The following is a 22,286-nucleotide window of genomic DNA, read 5'->3' on the forward strand; positions in this document are numbered from 1 at the left end:
ACCTACAGTCAACTGTCCACACGTGCCGTGCTACAGTACGATCAATCCTTTAATAATTAGACTGTGCTGCATGTAACACTGTATTCTAGGGATTGTGTGTACTTGACAACCAAGAAACACCTTTATTAGCTGAATGCTACCTACAGTCAACTATTCACATGTCCCATACTACAATCAATCCTTTACTACACTGTGCTGCATCTAACACTGTTGATAGCCGATACCAATTTCTATGTCAGTATAGACGTATCATACCACTGTCGTTACAACGGAACTGAGTGCATGCCTAGACTGTACATTTCATTTGTCTTGATCACGATCGCAAAACGACGACTACCTATACCAGGCCTACACACGTAATCTAAACTACTAGGAAGTTTGCATGTTTACTTCCATGACAGCTAGGGTTTCAACAAATACGTATTGTCTAGCTAGGACTCGGCGTTTCAGTAGACGGTCTGAAAACTCCATTGGACGTGTTACACACCGTACAGCTAGTTAATTAAGCGTCTTTGACGCAGAAGTCTAGCGCGAAGTCTAGCGCGAAGTCTAGCGTGAGTTTCGTCGATGTACCTCCCACCCGAGACTTCTCTAGCTACATACGTTTGAGATGTGTCTGTGTCTAGATATCATTACAGTACTGATCCCCCCCCCCCCGAGGCTTCTCTAGTTCTAAACGTTTGAGATGTGTCTAGATATCATTACAGTACTGATTCTCTACCGTGTCGACTAGATTGAAATGTTTCAGACGCATACGCGTCCATAGCTAGACTAAATGCACTGTATTCTAGTAACTGTACTGTTACTAGTGTAGTCTGAAGCCTTGTGCTCGGTGTTCAGTGAACTTCAAGGCGTCGAATAGAAACTGGAAGTGCCTGAACTTTGAGCGCTATAAAGACGAGCACACTTCAACGTTAATTAACAGTAAACTGTAGGCCATGTTCAAGTTTGCATCTTGAATGTATTAGAAAAAGCTATTAGAAGAGCGACTGACATCCGGTCACGTATTTGCATCAGCGATCACGTGCTACGCCGCGTTGCCTCGCAGGCCGTTCAGTCGGTCGTACGTCACGTGACCGGCTTGCACTACTATACGCTCTACACTCATAAGTTCTACTCTGACATTGCTTCCAGTGCTTCCTGGCTAATAAAAGTAATGCACCTTTTACAAGTAGATATCAATAACCTCGGATTCCCCGTCAGAGTACCGCATGTACGCGCGGACGCACCCTGTGTTCGCAACATAGACCATGACCGTCATAGGCGCAAATACCCACATCGCCGTACTATGATGATGACATCAGCCACGACTCTGAATTCTGTGTTTTACCTTCCTATTTACACTCAGTTCCGGACACGCAGTCTCAATCAAAAGCGAAGCACCACAAAACGTTGTCAAGCTGACATTTCGAACACATTACAATCAAATGTACAGTAATTTAGTCGCCATAAGATGGACATTGCTCTAGACAACCTAGCGAACTTATACACTTTATTTCTTTACTAGTAATTAATCCATCACTAGCTAGCAAAACAATAATCACAACCAAAAACTGAAACATTAGACCTGTAAAACTGTAATGCAATACAATCCCTACTCGTCTACAGCATCGAACAATAAAGATTCCGTCAGTGGAGAAATATGTACAGCCATCTGCTTCATACTAACAACTGACGTCACACGTTCGGAAAAGTACACAGTTCAAACGTCGGAGGTACAAGGCCTACAGTTACAAACGGTGGCGGCTCGGATGTTAACGCGTCTCACGGTCGAGCGAGAGTGAAGACGGCACTGAAGCAGTACGTAACCGGTGCGCTCCGCGACGGGACGACAACACCGACACGTACTGACGAGAGTTGTCGGACTGCGTCTCGCAAAAACAGGAACAGCAGATGACGTGCAATGTCCAATGCAGCCTTGGACGCTCACTCTTCTCGACGTGCAATTCGGATGAGAGATGGCGAGTACGAAAGACCGCGTACCGCATCGACTAGGTTGACGCTGACGTGACCGACTGGCTTCGATGATTGATGAAGTAGTACGATTCCGATGTAGACTCCCTCGTTCCTGAGACAGACTAGAAGATGCGGGAAACGATACCGGATTGTCCGAGTGTTCGTCTTCAAAGTTAGTAACGCTAGATGCAACTGCGGACTGAAAGAGGAAAGCTAGCAGTAAAATTTGTGACAACATCGGCTGCTTCATGTTCAACAACGCCTCCACGTCTCAGTCTCGACGACGACAATACCGCTCAGTCTTTCAGTAAACGCCAAATGAAAAACCTGAATCGAATATACGCAGCTTTATACAAAAATATATCGGTGGTCGGTGAGCGAAACGACGTCGAGAAGGAGGCGCTTCCTTCGCCTCGGAGACAATTTATGCAGGCAAACTGACCAAATGGGACATTTAACCGCAACACCACGCACACCTCGTCGAGTGAAAAACAAAATAGAGAAATTTCAAGCGCAGCACCGTTGACACCTCGACAAGTGTCATTTCACCTGACCGACAATCAACGCAGCTGCATGCCACCGACGGACAGCACGGGCATCCGTGCATCTTCACACAACAACACTCACCTGTGTTTCGCCGCACAATGAGCGTCGACTGAACATAAGCTTAGCAAGCTCTCGAATTTCACCTGAAAGCAAGCGCCCATCCAAGTGCTGCCCATTGGCACATATTACACCGCCCACTTTCCAAATCCAACGTTAAGACCGTTGAAACAACTTTCCGCCTAATTACTATTTAATAGACCGCACTGCCAGGGTACCACATCTCGGCAGCAACCACGTTACCGGTCCCTGGTAACTGCCTGCGTCTCCCCGCAAAATAATAGTAAACACATCAATGTAATAGGTTGTACTACTTAACTACTTACATTGATATGGAGATACCCTACATCAAGCCCGAGGCACTTGTAATAACAGAGCGCTGCCAATCAACGAAACTTGTTCGTGTACGATCAGCGTCTGCCTCAAGGGCAGAATACTCGATGCACTACAAGGTGCCATCGGCACTGTTTCGGTTTACAAGACGAGGCGACCGGTAATGTTCGTTGAAATCGAGTCTGAAGCAGAGAAATCTCAAATTCACATCTTCTTGTGCGCTGAGTGAAGCTAGAAATTGCTGCACCGTGTCCTAAAACGAATTAACAATATTACCACGTACCAACCAACGTGCCACAGTAAACCACACATAGCCATACAAACCTCGTACGACTTGGAGAGAACACCGAGACGAGCTCTCATTTTCAGCAGTTCTGACTCTCTAAATCGACGTGTTCGGCTTTCATACGCGGCAACCTGGCTTTCAGTAACGCCCCACTGACCCTAGTGAAACATCATGCAGCATGAGATATTAATTAAACACCAACCAAACTTTTACAATCAAAAGCGTCACCAATAGATACAATACAAGCGACTGAAATCGCTCTGAAAATTGAGCGTCGCACGGGAAGAAATCAACTCAACCAGTGTATTCACTGGAATTCGTCAAGCCAGGACTTCTAAACATGACCGTCAAGATGATTAACTTAAGTTAACCAGGCTTCCTCAAACAGGAATAAAAACACAATGGAGCACACACAAGGGTCAGACCCCCAGGTCTGTGGCTTTGCAGGAATTGTCTCCTACCATCTCTAATAGACTATGTATGCAGCAAACCCCACCTTATCCCCACGTCGATCGATGGCCTGCTGCCACTCATCCCTGCGCTTGAGCTCTGCCAGAACCGTCGTGTACACGTCGTCCTGGGCGCGTTGAAATTGCACAATAAGATCAAAAACCGTCCGCAACTGACGCAGCAATGTCTACACAGACAAGATAATCATAGTCAACAAAACGCAAAGATAGATACAGTATGTAGAATAAAACATTTGAACCTGAGATGATGGATGAAGAAGAGCTCTTGATGTGATGTTGTCTAAAAACGTGGTGTGAGCCGAAATGACCTGATCGAGATCACGAGCTTGACCTACTGCTTTCTCTAAGTCAGCCCATCCACACTCAAGAACCTGTCACATAAATCATAACACTTGACATATCACAAAACAAGTAGCAGCAAACTAATCCAACTTCAAATGTAATGTAGTACTGCATCTGATGAACAAAGTGCATCATCGAGGCTGTAAGCAGATGGCATTGGTAAAGAACTGGCGCCATTTCTATTTCAAAAGTAAACCATGAGCAAACAAATCAACAATATCGATATTCACGTGACTAACCAGTCATTTTCTGTATTTGACGATTGTAGGATGCCTGTGTTTTCCACACTGACGAAAGACTGTGTTCCATGCGTTTAGCTCGCCACAGGAAGTTGAATGTTCTAAGATAACGTAGCATAGTTTCACGAGTGAAGACCTAACACAATCCAATATCTAGATAAACCAACATCCTCCTCGACTATACAGCATTACAAAAGCCATACTGTGCTGATTGGGCCATCGACGTGATAATCCAAACTGAACACATCCCATCCAGTGTCTCCAGGTGACAGCTACAACAAAAAATTAGTAAACAAAGATTAAAATCAAAATCAATATTATCACTGATTCGCCAGTAACCTCTAATAGCCTGACATCCAGTCGTTTGAGAATATCTGGCTCTTCAAATTGGGCATTGGTCGAGCGAACAGCACTCTCCAGTGTCCCAGTCAAGTTGTAAAGATACAATAGGGAAGCATCTTGAACCAAGTCTGGTCTGAATTACAGCCTAACATGACGGCCAAGCTGAAGAAAGTAAACTTGACTTACTCGAGTAAGTCCATGAGGTGCCGTATAAAATCGCCTTGCCCTAACAAAAGATAGCGCCTCAATGCCTGCAAAAACACAAGACAACTCATTTCAAGATGTTGTATACAACACCCCTGAAATGTATTTGATGAGAAAAAGGTAACATTGCAATTAAGGATATTTGGCTTCACCACATCAGTGTTACAAGTCATGATGAGGTTGAATATATTAATTAAAGACTGTGATTGTACTTGAAACTGCTGTGCTGCTACAATGAAGTATACTCATCTGCCTTATACTATGCATATAAAATATGGTTGCATGCAACTCAGACAACTATTCTAGCCACTTCATACTTGAGTGAACTGCTAAACCAACTAACCCGTCTGATAGAGTACCTTGAAGTTTGTTAAATGTTCCAATAATATGTTACAGCTGAACGTTATATGGTATCTCGGCTTTTAACAACAACCATGTAACATAACAGTTGTAAGTGCTATAATGGCATGCTCGTGCGCGCACACACACACACACACACACACACACACACACACACACACATGCACACACACACACACACACACACACACACACACACCGATCAAGACCAATTATGTAACACCATTTCCAAGTTAATTAAAAGTACAGCAAATGCAGTCCTGCTGATGAAAAAGAAATATTAGACACACCCTGCTCATAAAAGATAACAATAATATTGTAGAGACAACAAAGCTAAGTGCTTCATTACTTTTAAGAAAGAAGCAAAAAACCTGTCCACATCACAACCGGTCAACTACAATACAGCCACCTTCCTTAGAGCACTCATCATCAAAACAGAACTAAATAGTAGTAATATAGAACAAAAACTAAAACAACAAATCAACTTTAAAATCAACTTGCAAGAGAGTAGTAGAAATTCAAATGTACTGAAGCCATTATATTTCAATCACAATCAGACAAGGGGAGACAAACAAGGTACTGAAGCCATTATATTTCAATCACAATCAGACAAGGGGAGACAAACAAGCAAACAACAGCAAACCTTCAAGTGATCCATAAACTTGTACTTTGTATGCAAGATCTCCAACAATCTCTTGCTTGTTTCTCTATATGCAAGATCAACACTTTGGTGAAGAGGAGATCCTGGGATATCTCCACATGTTAACTCCACTGTGGCTGCATCAAATAACAACATACCCAATGCAGCATTGAATACAACAGACTGCACCAAGTGTGTGATTCTAACCAGCTCCTTCGTCTCTCGGGGCCTTTGCTCTAATTCCAATTGCTCCTCTCTCATGGCATGCATGCCTCAAGAAATTAATAGATTTCCCAATCAGAAGAATCTAAAGAGAAGACAACCAAGATAGCTAGCAAACAAAGTGCAAAATAAACTATGAGACACCAACAGTCAGAATAAATACAGTACTACTCCTTACTTAGAAAAGAAATATCCAGTAGTTTAGTAAACCAACTAATCATAATGAAATTCTTATTGTCAGTAACCACGAGGTGGTCACCTCCAACTCAGTTGCATTATGTATGGCTAGTAAACCAAACTGTCTGAGCAACTCTCATTAGCAGTTCTACCCTAACTTGGTCATACATGCATGACCTCCATAATGTATCAACAGTAGATGCTGCCAGTACAAACTTCTAAAACAATTTGGGTATGCATAAAGAGTCCCAGTAGATTAAAAAACATTCCTACAACCATCAAGTAACAATTGACAATGACAAGTGCCATATTGAAAAATGTCTATATTGTTTCTAAGCTGCTCTATTTGTTTGAAAAGTATACAGAGCATGACAACATTTTAGCAGAAACAGTCTACATATCTCACAAAATGAGAACCACACAAACATTGTGATACAAAAAATAATTATGACTGAATCAAGTCTTACATTTGATGGTAAATACAGAATGGAATATAAGGCAAAATTTTCGATCAAACATCGTGCTCTAGCAAAAAAGGTTGACCTGACATTTAAAATTTTAGGCATTCATTCTTATTTGATTTCACAATCCTTTCTTGTAATTATCGACATCACCATTTAGTTCAATATTCTGTTTGTTGCATCACATCCACAACTGTATTTATTTGCTATCAAAATATAAACTGTTACAGTATTACAGTATTGTCATTTATGCACTCACATATCTGGGGATCATAACTCTATAAATTGGATTTTGCCTGCTGCTTCCGTCAGTTGTCTAAACGTTTAGATCGCTCATTGCATGATTTCCTAGCATTCATGCAATAACTAGTAAGCCTTAATCAATCATGTAGGTACGTTCGATCAAAGCAAAATTATGAACACCAGTTGGTCGGTCATTGACAGTGACTGATGACCGACCGTTATATTCCACTCTGAAATACAATGATTTTTTCAACACACGTGACAGCTAACGCACGTGGTGTAGCAACTTAGAGCAGAGGAGGACTGAGCACGAGTCTATAATTTTCCAGTAATTATGCACCAAAGTTACTGCAGAATGGCAATATAATAGCAGCCTTATAAGTGTATGTCCTGTGTCCAACTGTTCGTGTTGATCCATTCCGCTTCTTGAGCAACTACCCTACTAAGCTCCTCAAATTCTAAATTTTAAATGGTATAACACAATTTCTATCAACAAAGGCATGGCAACTAGTAAGTCATGCAACATGAGTACCCATGCCTAAAATCTTTCCTATTAATATTACAAGCAATAATTGTCAACAGTGCCGCCTGCCACCATCTTTCTTAGCATTGCCAATGTAAAAGCAGTTAGTTTCTAAACTACAGTAGTAGGAGAAACTAGACAAAAAATGTATGCTTCACTCTTTGTGTAATGTTCATGCAAGCATCTGTGCAATGCTGCAACTTCGTGACATGACCACTTGCAGCAACTTTCAGCCACCAACTATCTGGAAATCAAAAGCTAAAAAATTAGATCTCTAAATATCTTATGGCATGCCTGACAACAATCTTTCACAATTGTGGTTCTTCTGGAGTTGCAGTTACTTTCAACAAACCTGGTATACCATCACCAAATAGTAAAAGAGGACAGTCAGACACTGTTGCCAGCCCACAAAAACTTACAAGCACAAAATACATGACATAAACTCACACACAACTTTCAGCTAAACAAAAGTTGCTGCAAGCAACGATTAGAGACCCTCTGTAATGGCCTACATCAACCAGTGTGTAACAAGAAATATAAAGTGCACTATACAGAAACATTAGACTGGAATCAAAATTCCACATCTGTTATGACAGATGGTACTGACTAGTTTCAGACCTATTGGATGTCAGCCTTATTTTTCATACCAAGTCCCGTTAATGTTGCTATTGCAACTTCATAAACTTTAAGACAACGTTGACCCCATTAACAAATAGAAACCCATATTGGTCATGTATCTGTAGCCCTACTGGTACGCATCAAGGCAGAGTAAGTTGAGCTCTGCACGTTCCTACTCCCATAAACCTAACATGGAGCAGCTTTCATAATATTCAAGAACTTTCTTTAGATACAGTGAATGATCTTATGCACAATCACACTGTACTTCCATCCCCAGGTTGTGTGCATGTAATCAAATGATCAAACCCAACAACCACATCTACAAAACTACTGTTAAGTTTCAAAAGTCCTGAAAGACAGTAGTTTCTAGCATATTTTAAACATGTGAAAACATAATAGACAACAACAGACGTAGAGAGAATTTGCTTCTCAAGTACATCAACATGTTGGCTATACAATTGGCTGTCTAGTTCTTTTAGAACTGACACACAAGAAGACCACTAAGAAGTGTTTGGGGGGGTGTAACTAAGAGCAATAAATAGACATGAATAGCCACGTATCCATCTGTCTAGACATAGCGGCAACCCTTTGTCACACTGTCAGCAATATCGTTTCTTAGGCGGTCTTTCTTACTGCTCATTTACCTGCTTTTTTAGTTCATCTACCTTCTAAGGATTTTTTGTTTCTGTAAAATTATACCAACAAACAAAAGCCGAGCAATACACCCAGCAATAACCATTAGTACATTTTGCTTGTAAGGTTGCAGTAGTCATCCTAATACCCACAAGACCTGTTATCTTTCCTGTGCCAAATAATACAAGCGTACTACACACACACACACACACACACACACACACACACACACACACACACACACACACACACACACACACACACACACACACACACACACACACACACACACACACACACACACACACACACACACACACACACACACACACACACACACACACACACACACACACACACACACACACACACACACACACACACACACACACACACACACACACACACACACACACACACACACACACACACACACACACACACACACACACACACACACACACACACACACACACACACACACACACACACACACACACACACACACACACACACACACACACACACACACACACACACACACACACACACACACACACACACACACACACACACACACACACACACACACACACACACACACACACACACACACACACACACACACACACACACACACACACACACACACACACACACACACACACACACACACACACACACACACACACACACACACACACACACACACACACACACACACACACACACACACACACACACACACACACACACACACACACACACACACACACACACACACACACACACACACACACACACACACACACACACACACACACACACACACACACACACACACACACACACACACACACACACACACACACACACACACACACACACACACACACACACACACACACACACACACACACACACACACACACACACACACACACACACACACACACACACACACACACACACACACACACACACACACACACACACACACACACACACACACACACACACACACACACACACACACACACACACACACACACACACACACACACACACACACACACACACACACACACACACACACACACACACACACACACACACACACACACACACACACACACACACACACACACACACACACACACACACACACACACACACACACACACACACACACACACACACACACACACACACACACACACACACACACACACACACACACACACACACACACACACACACACACACACACACACACACACACACACACACACACACACACACACACACACACACACACACACACACACACACACACACACACACACACACACACACACACACACACACACACACACACACACACACACACACACACACACACACACACACACACACACACACACACACACACACACACACACACACACACACACACACACACACACACACACACACACACACACACACACACACACACACACACACACACACACACACACACACACACACACACACACACACACACACACACACACACACACACACACACACACACACACACACACACACACACACACACACACACACACACACACACACACACACACACACACACACACACACACACACACACACACACACACACATCATTCAAGTATAGAGTTTTCATCAGGTGCAACAAATGAAATAATCATTATAGTTAACATGGCACTAGAAAAAAGTAGAGCGTGCTAGAGTAAAGTGGGATCGTTACATGTTGTCGTTCAATATAAGACCAAACCAAGAAAAACAATTAGAGTAAAGATAGCAGAATCTAAACTGAGCAGACACACTTCCTGATTGAACAGAATGCAATATAAAGATGTCAAAACAGGATTACCAAGAGAATTTCAGTAAATTTGTAAAGTTGTCTAAATGTGATCTAGAAAAGGTAATGTGATAAAAATAAACAAAGACGTCCTATAGAACGCAAATATGGCAATCAACTTCTGAAAGATAGATTTCCTTACAAACTCGTCACACGTTTGATTAACAAAGTGATTGATTACAGAAGCACTTTCCATATTTAAAAAAATGCCTATTAGCACTTCATGGTAAAGTCAATTCCAAATACTAGTATGTTGTTATACTAGAACTTTGCAATTGGCAGGTTTGTTGTTCAGATATTATACTTTACACTAGCATTTTCTTCACATAAATTTATTTATACCACAAATAAAATAACACACATCAACAAAAGAGACAAACAGATCAATAAACATACAGCAGACAGTCAAACACATACAGTAGATACCAGACTAAAACAAGCAGACACACAAGCAAACTATGAACAGATAGATAAACAAACATGATAAACAGAAAAACTGACTAAACCTAACTAAAACAGTAACCATCTCACCTTCTGAGCAAGTTTCAGAGGCACAAAAGAAGGTAACATTGCCTCTCTCACTGAGTACTTGTCATACCATAGCCTCTCCTCAGAAACATTCACATCACAAGCAACAAAAAACTACAACAGAAGTGTTGTGATAAGCAATTATCTCATTACATCAGAAGTGCACACCTCATCATATATGTCACAAAGTTCCCCCTCATACACCCACTGATCAATGAGATATCGCAATGGTCGAGCTACATGACGAAGAATGTGTCCCACCAAAGTCTGATTGAATGGATCTCCATCGTGCAAGTGCAAATGAATAGCAGAAGCAAGAGCTCCTCCCTTCAAACCTTGAGCAGTAGTAACAGTTACCAATAGATAAATTATATCATACTGCACAATAAATAATAGTTCTACCTTTAGACGCATCAACAAGGGTTGCTAAAACCTTCAGTCTTCTGACTGGGTCATAAGTCCACACAACAAGACGTCTCAGTGTGAGACGATTGTAACCATCACCAGAAATGCCTTGCTAAACAAACCCAAAGCTAAATTAATAATTGAGAAATATTTCATCCAATATAATGCTATCACTCAAGATGTATTGCTTTCATTATTACAAAAAATTTCAGAGAACTCCATAACCACCAACCAGTAAATAACAGTATTTTAGCCAAGATATGGCTTCAATAGGCAATAATAATGACTGATGACCTCACAACTGTTTGATGTCTGTAATGTTATCATTAGGTAATTAGAAAATACATCAAAAAGTTTAATTCAGCACAATCCTCTTGATAATGAGCGAAGCACTTGACAGGGTTAACTGATGTGCATAAAGGCAGACAACCAACAAAATGCAATAATCATGAGTTTTCCCTAACTGGCAAATTGCTGACATTGCCACTTCTGGCAAATGCACTGACTAACACATGACACTTTCAAATCAAATTAATTGTAGATTATTATTTATCCAAATAGCATTTTACATCAGACAAGCCACTAGTATTTGAAAATCAGATTATCAAAATGTGCAGAATTGATAAAACATCTTGCTCATCTTTCACACCTACCATAATCAGTTGAGAGTAAGTTTCCACCTAACTAGCTGTACTTCTACTCCAAAACATTTGCACTAACTTACAAAAGCATCAACCTAGTTAATTAAATAAAAAGCAGACAAACTTGAACAAACTGACAAGTTGTCACTGTCATCTCTAAAGCCAAGGGCAAGCTGACTAGTACATAAAAATGCACAATGACAACAACTACTTTTATCCATCCATCTTTCATAAACTGGCACCTAAAATCTCATTATATGAAAGCCACTATTACAAAATCAACTTATACAGTAATCTGACAAGTGACAAGATACTACATAGTAATTATGGTACCCAGTATTGTACCTAGTAAGAAATTTACAAGTTGATGGTAAATCAATCTGTACTGCTATCATATTTGTACCACTAATACAAATCTATAAAGCAGAGTGTGTATACCATATAGAAGCACAACTTTGTATAAATGCATCACTTGAGTTTCTTGAAAGAAATAAACCTTGTAGATGCTTTCAAAATTCTATGATTACTCTCATATCACAAGATACCTGTGATTGAAGAACTGAAATAAGCTGGTAATACTGAGACAATTCATGGGCCAAGGCCGCACAAAAACTCTACGACAGACAAAAACAATCAATTCCATAATCATGCCTATGTACTCGCTTCTCCGTATAGTAACAACCCGACCTGTCCGACTAGGCCAATAGTTCTGTTGTTAGATTGCTTTGCTACAAATGAATTTACACGTCTATACAACCATCCTAGCTCAGCAAGCTTCCCAACTAGGTCTCTAACAGTCTGAGGAACACCAACCTAGACAATAGCACACCAATCACTACATCAAACCGTGTACAAGAAAATATTAACTGGCAATTAATTAAAGTTGAACAGTTTAAAGTTTATTTAACAAAAACTAAGTTTTAATTAATAAGTTTGCAAAAAGTAACATTTCAATATTCAAAAATTCTCTCAAACTCAATGTCACAAAAATTACAACAATTCAGCACATGCAAACCTGCCATACTGTACTACCAATAGAGTTGGCATTCCCACAAAGAGTTAATACGGAACTTTAGCAAAGTCAGTGCAGGTCTACTGAAGAAACAGTGATCAACATATATTCAACAGCAGGTAGCAGTGGTGTGTTCATAGCTTTTGAGGAAAATTAAAATTATCAATGTATTGCATTATGTGCATGCAGTTTCACACCCTCTAACCTTTGTTATCATGTGACAGGTTGACTGATGCAATGTGTAATCACACATACAATAAGTAGAGGTCAGATGAATACAAATAATTCTCCCTGATCTTGAGTGCAAAAGAATCACTCATGCAACTGCTGTGTGTGAGATGAGTCAGTGACCTAAAATGTTATCTGCATAACTCTGAAATTGTCTTTTTAAACACCTTCAACATCATCACAGAGGCGTCTATAGCAAGATGTGACTCAATTGCTTTGTACAATTATTGTAATGCTGATAAAGCATACGCTCACAACACTACAGCCTCAATAAAGTGCATTAGTCAAAAAGTCATTTCATCTTCTTTGCTCTCAATTGCACACAGTATGGTTGCTCACGATCCTTCAATTATACAGATTAATTAACTGACATCTTGGCCAGCTGCAACACCGTGCGCTTCAGCTGCTACATTACTATGTGTCTCGAGTACTTAGCCTGGCTTGCATGACTCATGTTCAGCTCAGACCATAAACACACACAATGCAAGGTGTATTGACCCTCCTAACACATACACACTAAAGGCCGTGTACTAACAATTCAATATTTTTAAATCCGAAATGAGAATTGCTTATGGATATAGCACTTAGTTAACCAAACCAAACTTTCACTGCAAGTGGTGTCAGATTTGTTTGTCGCATATTAAATCGAAAGTCATCTTATGCCAAATTCTAAAACTGTCCCTGCAAATATCCGCCTGCATTAATTCCAGATTGTCTCTTGCTACATGCAAAGTCTCCACCTATATGAGGCATTTGATATGAAGCTAATCATAGCTGCTAGACAGGTAAAATTTCAAATCCAGGTGTGTCCTGCTGTTTATGATACGTGACCTCAACCTGTTTACTCAGATACCTTACCAGCCTTGAGTGCAAAGACAGATGATCTCAAACAACCTTTGGAAACCCATGGGAACAAAACACCAGCCAAATCACACACAAAATCTGAACATCTGTTTGACTAACTGACTTGCAATCAAAACAACATCTGCTGTGCAGACTCCAAGGCAACCAAACATAACACACGTGATACTGTTCTGCCCTCCTGCACAGTGCTTGTAACAAGTGCATTGTCAAACTTATAGAAAACAAACTAAGTTTGAGAATTACTATAGATCACCACACTGTCAACATTGTGACTTGTATGAATCTGCATGACCAATGAGTAAGTAAGCTTAATAGCATAAGATCAACATTGTGACTCCTTGTCTTGTTGACAAACTCACCTTTGAATCTACCTTGTACATGTCACTTGCAGCATCAAATTTCACATACTTGCCATCAATACCTTGTAGTACATAGACAATGTCTCGCACCAGATCAGCTTCAGTCACCTCAAATGATGCTGCAATATTGTATACAATGTAGTATTTATGTATAAATACATAATTTTCCACATGAAAAGTGAACTTAAATCATAAAAACAGAAGCAACATGATGAACAAACAGACTAACAAACAGACAGACAGACAGACAGACAAAGAGACAAGAGAGACAAACTCAGTCTGAATCAATTGCTCAACTAAACAGTAAATTTACTTACTGTGTTCAAGACCCAATGTGGTCTTTGAATATATATGTACAGAAGTACTGTCTGTAGCCTTAGACAGACATCTAGATAAACAGACAAACAAAAAGACAGACAAAACAGACAGGCAAGCAGACAAACATATATCTATGATCCAATGCTCGCAAGGCAACTATACCAAGTTCAGCAAATACAACAGTCCACTAGTACTACAAAAGCAAAACATGTAGCATATATGTAGCACATGACAAATGCGACATAAGCAACCAACAGCCAATTCACTAGTGACTGAAACTTAAGGCAAAGCAGTCTGCAGTCAGTAGCATTGATAATAGCAGAGATTTTCCTCACTTTGACCTTAACATCGAGCTTTCAAGCTGACCTGAAATCTATTTCTCCTGAAATCTATTTCTCCTGAAATCTAGAAACTCAGCAGTGTTCAGTCGACCGTGTTTATCATCAAACTTCTTAGCTAACCTTTCCAGAAAGTCTTTCCAAATTTCAAGCAATCATCCAAATGCTCCAAAACCAAGGAATGTGGCTGACTGCTAATCAACCTGGTCATATCTCCTCTCATATGTTGCCTTCTTCCTCTCTTTTCTCTGCAGTAGCAGCAGCACAATACTCAGATAATCTTGCAAAAATATCAAAGCTCAAGAAGCGTGCTAGAACTACAGCCAGATCAACATTGCAGCCATTGTCGACATCAAATGCTACAATGTCTGGCCTATCGCTTGAGTTCAAATAGCAATGTCTTGGCTCTTTTCGATGATGGCCATTATCCCTCTAAGACAATCAGGCCAAGCAACTGCTATGGCTTCAAATGACCAAACTGACCCCCTCAGTTTTACAAGCGCTAGCATATGGTAGAAACAGCCATCGAAAATAGCAACAAAGTTGGAGGTAGTCATCCAATGAGTAAGGCTACACAGACCCAACCTAGAAAAAGCTGAGATTGCGATCGACCAAGCCCCGGATCCATTTTGTTTTAAACAGCAAAATCATGCCAAAAACATACTAATCTCAAAAGAAATATAAGCAAACGACCAACATACTGAAACAGGCAAAATCAACATAACAGAAACAGACAGCTGAAAAGACTCATACTATCACCAAATCACCAAATTGTAAACCGTATTTCTTCAATTAAACACCACGGCATTTATTTTTTAGCTACGGTTCCAACCGTGGTGTTTAAACAAGGGTGGCCTTTATTTGTTAAAGTCTCTGTCCGTGCATTAGGAGTGTGTACGTGTACGTACATGCTGTAGGTCTGACACCATTTCAAGAGAACAACACTTACCATACTGGTACACATCTCGCACTGTGAGACATCATGCAGTGAAACCAGGTAGTCTAAAGAAATGTTTGCCTTACGTATCCCTCCGAAGCAGTCGTATGATTTTTCCTTCAAACTTAGAGCTAGATATATTGAAATTCATTGAAATGTGGTGTTTATTCAAGGGCAGCATTTACTCAAAGAAATACAGTATATATAAGAAACCGATACAAAAAAAGACTACACAACACTTACTATTTTCAGCTTCACTGTATGGTTTGAATACTGGTGCTCTACGTAAAAGCACTTTTTCACCACTATTACTCTCAGAAGACATATCAGCTTGTTTTGATTGTCCGGCAGCAAACATCGGTGTACTTTGTAGAGGAATCATTGTTTGTTCTAATGTGTGCATCAACTGGCTAGTTGACCTCTCAATCACAGTCTTTGCTATTGTTGATGGCGTAGAAGCAGATTTATCAGTGCCACTTGATCTGATATATCTGGACATGTGGGAACTGTGAGACTTCGGTAGCCATGAATTTCTGTCGCTGGAACTGACAGTTGAGCCAATGCCACTAGAACGAGATGAGAAAGCAGCATCTTGACAGCTAGATCTCGTCAAGAGCCAGTCAGTGTTCTAAACAAAGACGGACATCATCAACTATGGAAACCATCACGTGATCAAACGGTGGAATTCTAATCCAAATTCAAGACAACAATTCAAGACATATGTTGTCAAGCTCGTAGCATCAAGTTTTGACAAATTTCAAATACTCTAGCGGCCTATTCATGATATCTTACTTACTATGCAATATATCTAGAATCAAAATGTCTGTGCGTTAGACTAAGTGCCATAAGTTATATACCTAAAAATTTTAGCAACACGATATATTTAATAATTTTCGTTTGCATTCACAACTGAAGTCATGCCATTCAAGTCTCTTATTCCATAGCCATTGCATTGCAGTCTCTTTGTATTAGTCTAAAACTCCACTGGCAAAACACTCAGCTGACCCTTCTATTATGTCCAAAGAGTGACAAAACCACAGTAGACATCACTTATCCAAACATGTTAAAATCAGAGTGTTCAAGTAAGTGACAGCTCAGATAGCTGTATTCAAGATCAGCATAAGAACAAAACTGTTAAAACTCTTCAACCTCGTAATGAAAACTGAACAACTGTAACTTTTTCCATCACAAAAAAAGACTACTACTCAGGTTAGTTTGTTCAGTTGGATAAAATGTGAGTAATTTAAGTAGTTCGCAATGAGATAAGTACATGACAATTTGACCAAGTATGTCATAAATTAATGTGATTAGACAACAAGCGTGTCCAGATAGGTGGCATCTTACTGTGTGTCTATCAACTACACCTAGAGATAGATTATAAGAGATTAGTGTTAAAGTTAAATCATGTATTACTAGTGATAGGTTTAAACTACAGGAAAAGAAACTCAAATGTAACGGCAATTTGCCAGCATGCATGTCACACCATGTACTGTGCCTTCATAATATACAATAATCAATACCATACCAGTGAACTTCCTGTCCTCATGTTATCCTCAGCAACAAGCAACAGAAAGTAGACAATTGATTGAGGCTTAACTATAGCAGCCTCCACAGCAAATACCAACAACAATTATTTACAGCTTCCACAATTAGCAAGAAAACCACCTGAGATTCCAAACAACGATATAATTCAGAAAAACGAACAGCATCAGACTCACCCTGATGCTTCAAAACTACAACACAAACATACCGGTAACTGTTATTCATAAAACATCCAATAACACAGCAAATGCAACTAACTATTAAATACCTTCATTGTTCTAATTGCCGAGCGTAGTGAGGCTTCTAATCCGGGTCGCACAATAGAAATGGGCGTGGTCCTATATGGGTCTCCATCGAGCTTCTGGTGTGTGTGTGTGTGTGTGTGTGTGTGTGTGTGTGTGTGTGTGTGTGTGTGTACACAAATCTCAAATTTCTCCTCCCCACGACCACGTTTCATGATAGGACCTACTTTAAAAAATCGTTTCCATGTCCGACTACAGATGAGTCTAAGAACGATTCGTGCAGGTGACCAAATGGCAAAGAAAACGCTTCCTGAACTTTCGTCGCCCCATCCTTTTGTATTGTAGCTAAGGACTGTGTATGTGACAACCAAGAAACACCTTCAGGAGTTGAATGCCACCTACAGTCAACTATTCACATGTCAGTATGATCAATCCTTTACTACACTGTGCTGCATCTGTTGCCAGTCAATGTTTGCCGATATCAATTTCTATGCCAGTAAATACCATACCACTATCGTTACAACGGAACTGAGTGTATACCTAGACTGTACATTTCAATTGTCTTGATCACGATTGCAAAACAACGACTACCTATACCAGGCCTACACACGTAATCTAAACTACTAGGAAGTTTGCATGTTTACTTCCATGACAGCTAGGGTTTCAACAAATACGTATTGTCTAGCTACGACTCGGCGTTGGTCTGAAAACTCTGTTGGACGTGTTACTCACGAACGTGAGGCACTTAGGAATACCTTACAACTAGTTATGGTGGCAGCATGGTACTTCTGAAAGAGTCCTTAATTAAAAAGTACAAGTTTCTGAAAAGAAGTGCTTAATTAATTAATTAACTTTAGAGGGGTGGTTAGCTGAATAGAGCCTGTCTGCTCCTCACAGAAACTGTCCAGTTTAAGATGTTTTGACATGTCAGAAAGTTCCTCATTGATAAACATAACTTGCCTTTCTAGACTAAAAATTTATCGTAAAGGATTGAGTTTTTTCTTGGGATAACCTGGCAATCCTTTTAAATTCACCGTGGGAGGTGGGAAATGAGATATTTAGAAGTGTTTTACAAGAGAAGAAGAACAGTGTTTTGATTGTAACCGAGAAGTAACTACTGATGCATTAAATGAGTCAGGTTTGGCTAATTACCTAAGCGGCTCTAAAAATAGTTATTGCCTCTATATTACTTAGAACTATTAGCAGGGCTTCAGTGGGAGGGGCACTGTAATTAAAACAATTATGGTATAAACAAACATAAACAACACCTGTCTATTAACTAATACTTTTAGCACCCATACACACTTTTCTAACTAATTAGAAACGTGTGTGAATTCTAAAAGTATGTGTGCTTATGTTGTTTTGCTTCATTTGTAGAGATTCGGTGTACATTCAGTATTCATAGAAAACTACCAAACCTATTGCTCATGGCTAATGCACACAATCAATACCATTAGTGAAGCCCATGTAAACACAGCTAGCCTCCTCATTACTTGCCAAGTAAAAGTTCACTTAATTAGAATAAAACACGCCTGTGTGAAGGGCCTTGTTTACACGTGACATCAATTTAAATTATTAATTACAAGTGACATGACACCAATTGATTGGCAGTCAACAATGACTTACTTCTCTTCTTAATTCTCTCTACAACTTTGAAGTCATCGGGAACAACAGCACTCGGCTGACTTCACACACAAAAACACCAAAATGAATTCCTATCATCTACAGTTCAAATGTTCAGCACTAGCTACTAACATACCTGGTCAAAAGACGTAGACAGTGTTTGTATACACGTAATGCATTGCCTGGAAACAAACGAAAACGTAGAAAAAGCAGAGATTTTTTGGTTGCAGACGTTTACGACCTGTGTCGCTGATGAAGTGGCTGCAAAGAGCGTGAAGCGATGCGGCTACGTCTCTGCTGTCACGAGAGGTCATATCTAGCACGAATGAAGAGAAATAGCGATGAGAAAACAGTACAACATCAGTCACGTGACTCTCGATTACCGCCTTGACTCGCGTATGCGCATAGGTCAAGACTAGCGCGCGCACCGTGAGTACAGCAAGCTGGCCACAAAATCAATTGTACAGTACACGTCTACGTACTGTACAGTTGTAGTTACGACTCATATTCAGTGTTGTACTAACTCTAACTCTAGAAACAAACAGGTCTATTCCAGACATCTTGAGACCAGACAACTCACTACGTTCTAGTGCACAGTTTTGAACACAATCTACCATTCCTATACAATCAGTGTTCGCAACGCTACGTATGTATGTAGATAAATATCATAAATCCTGAAACAAAAACAATAAAGTTAACCACAAAACCAAGGAAATACACACACAGATTCTAAGACCTTCTGCTTGTACGCCGACCCGGTAAGCAGCTGGTCTCTTTTCATAAGAAACTCATCAAAATGATCAACGTGATATCGTCTTGGCTACAGTGTCAAAGAATTGGAGGTTAACTCGGGTTGAAAGAAGATACAATGTAACATGTACATCTAGGCACCCCAAAGAAACCCTACCTTTCCACCATTCTGCCAACGGTCTATAAATCCAAGTGCAAGACCAGACACGGTAAGAGCACCGACCATAATCGCAAATCCTGGCAAAATCTCGGGCCACATTGGTGACACAGCCAGGTAGAATCCGGGTACTTTAACCAGATCACGTGATAGGCTCAACCACATAATTAACTTCTTCGAAAATTAGAACTCAAATATTCGCAATAGCATTCTTTCTACTAGTACTCTCATACCCTTCCTACTGCAACAAAAACCAAATCTAACAGCTTGCCTGATACAAAGTTTTGTACCCTCTGTTGCCTGGCAACCCTCTATCCCGGATTAAAGTAGTTGAGCAATGGAAGTTGACGGCGAAAATACGTACATGCTGCGTCCTAACTTCAAAACCAAGTAACTATCCATGACCTTGTTGAAGGACCGTCTGTGTGTAAACTTTATTTTGTGTTTCGTCAGGTTTAGACCAGCTGTTGCAAAGGATGTCATTAGAAATACTCTTCATGAGCATCTAGACGGCAAAGAGTACAACTCTGAAGAGGCTAGCGTTTGGACGAAGACTATTTGTGATGAAATAAAAGACAAATTGAAAGGTATGGCTGCTAGTAACCTAATTGCTGCATGAAAATTGTGAACCTCATGCTCTGGACAATTGGACAGTAGGAATTCGTCTGCTGTTTGAGGAGAATGAATGATTTGCGTTTCTCTTGTAGTAAATTGTGTGTGTGTGTGTGTGTGTGTGTGTGTGTGTGTGTGTGGTGTGTGTGTGTGTGGTGTGTGTGTGTGTGTGTGTAAGCGACCATACTATGTCCTTTAGAACAAGGGTTTGACCGGTACAAGTTCATAGTCCAAGTAGTAGTGGGAGAACAAAGAGGAGAAGGAGTCAAGTAAGTCAACCACTAACAAACTTCTTCCTACAGACACATTTGACGGCATAATTCATTGTCTGACTCATTAACATAGAATGGGATGTCGATGCTTCTGGGATTCAGATACAGACAACTATGTACGGGATGTGTTTATGAACGTATGGAGACCATATTGCTATACATACAGATGTTGTCCTTTACTTGGTATATATATCATCTATAGGACACCATATTTTGTGTAGCTGCAGCATTCGGAGTATTCTACTACTAGAACAGAATCGTGAAAGTTTCATCACAAAAGTGGATGGCAAACAAATATATTTTCTAAGCTTAATTCACTCATTAGCAGTGTGAAAATAATGATATACGTACAGTTACTATGGGAGTGGGTAGGTTTATAGACATAACAACAACAGCAATATGCATATGTGTTGATGGATAGACACATACAGTGCTATATCTGCATGCCTATCAAGTGTACACGTAATAGTGAAGAACTGCAGTTTGTCCTCCCACTTCACCCACTAGTCTATCGAAATATGTAGCTATTAGTCGATATCAAGTAATTTGTCCCTCCAATTTTCCAGGGGTGGCCAAGGTTTAACCACGAGGGGCCACACAAGCTTTAGGTTGTCTGCCGTCACACCTTCTTACCACCTTATCCAAAACCTTAGATATAGACATAATATATTATAATATATCATTTAATTAAATTAATCTGTTTCATAAAATTGTGCAGTTGAACAGACTAATACCTAACTGCAGGCTAAAAGATGAGCCAGAAATTTAATCAAATTTGATTAATCAAAGTTTTAATCAACTGGCAGTCTTCAACTACTCACTCATACGAAAGCTGACGCATCCATAACCATATATGCATGTGTTGACCTCGGAATTTCCAGACAGCACAGACAGAGACAGTATACATAGAACTAAAAT

At 40.2% G+C, this 22,286-nt stretch overlaps 2 protein-coding genes across 5 annotated transcripts; one reads left to right on the plus strand and one right to left on the minus strand.

Annotated features, from left to right (window-relative positions):
* Positions 1–1,477: 1,477 nt before the first annotated feature.
* Positions 1,478–19,968, minus strand: LOC134196186 (gamma-tubulin complex component 3 homolog). Of its 4 annotated transcripts, XR_009972496.1 has the most exons (25): positions 19,961–19,968; positions 19,819–19,893; positions 19,714–19,759; positions 19,581–19,639; positions 17,836–17,903; positions 17,696–17,776; positions 16,414–16,798; positions 14,578–14,696; positions 12,802–12,927; positions 12,660–12,728; positions 11,471–11,585; positions 11,237–11,403; positions 11,072–11,182; positions 5,983–6,082; positions 5,779–5,912; positions 4,758–4,822; positions 4,569–4,704; positions 4,433–4,501; positions 4,230–4,365; positions 4,081–4,169; positions 3,888–4,019; positions 3,675–3,815; positions 3,217–3,336; positions 2,584–3,145; positions 1,478–2,283 (listed from the first exon to the last, which is right to left on the minus strand). XR_009972496.1 is itself a non-coding variant. In XM_062665259.1 (24 exons), the coding sequence occupies exons 2-24, from the start codon at positions 19,889–19,891 to the stop codon at positions 3,005–3,007; spliced, it is 2,682 nt and encodes an 893-aa protein (XP_062521243.1). In that variant the 5' UTR covers positions 19,892–19,893; positions 19,961–19,968; the 3' UTR covers positions 1,478–3,004. The 4 variants fall into 4 exon arrangements, 3 of the variants coding, with proteins under 3 accessions (XP_062521243.1, XP_062521244.1, XP_062521245.1); XM_062665259.1 differs by having other exon boundaries at positions 1,478–3,145; XM_062665260.1 differs by lacking the exons at positions 19,581–19,639; positions 19,714–19,759; positions 19,819–19,893; positions 19,961–19,968 and adding an exon at positions 17,981–18,061 and having other exon boundaries at positions 1,478–3,145.
* Positions 19,969–20,786: 818 nt separating this feature from the next.
* LOC134196622 (dynein light chain Tctex-type protein 2B-like) lies at positions 20,787–21,856 on the plus strand. The gene is made up of 5 exons (XM_062665818.1): positions 20,787–20,874; positions 20,938–21,071; positions 21,296–21,365; positions 21,442–21,505; positions 21,571–21,856. The coding sequence occupies exons 1-5, from the start codon at positions 20,822–20,824 to the stop codon at positions 21,616–21,618; spliced, it is 369 nt and encodes a 122-aa protein (XP_062521802.1). The 5' UTR covers positions 20,787–20,821; the 3' UTR covers positions 21,619–21,856.
* Positions 21,857–22,286: the final 430 nt, after the last annotated feature.

This window comes from Corticium candelabrum, chromosome 21 (genome assembly GCF_963422355.1).
Source record: "Corticium candelabrum chromosome 21, ooCorCand1.1, whole genome shotgun sequence".
Classification (NCBI taxonomy): domain Eukaryota; kingdom Metazoa; phylum Porifera; class Homoscleromorpha; order Homosclerophorida; family Plakinidae; genus Corticium; species Corticium candelabrum.

Bases quoted from the DNA above. Each gene is read 5' to 3' on its own strand.
- LOC134196186 (XM_062665259.1), bottom strand. From the start codon at position 19,891: ATGACCTCTCGTGACAGCAGAGACGTAGCCGCATCGCTTCACGCTCTT. The intron at 12,928-14,577 runs GTGAGTTTGTCA...GCTATTGTCTAG, and splicing joins TGTACAAGGTAGATTCAAAG to GTTGGTGTTCCTCAGACTGT. The intron at 12,729-12,801 runs GTCGGGTTGTTA...TGTCTGTCGTAG, and splicing joins CTATTGGCCTAGTCGGACAG to AGTTTTTGTGCGGCCTTGGC.
- LOC134196622 (XM_062665818.1), top strand. From the start codon at position 20,822: ATGGAAGTTGACGGCGAAAATACGTACATGCTGCGTCCTAACTTCAAA. The intron at 20,875-20,937 runs GTAACTATCCAT...GTGTTTCGTCAG, and splicing joins CGTCCTAACTTCAAAACCAA to GTTTAGACCAGCTGTTGCAA. The intron at 21,072-21,295 runs GTATGGCTGCTA...TATGTCCTTTAG, and splicing joins AATAAAAGACAAATTGAAAG to AACAAGGGTTTGACCGGTAC.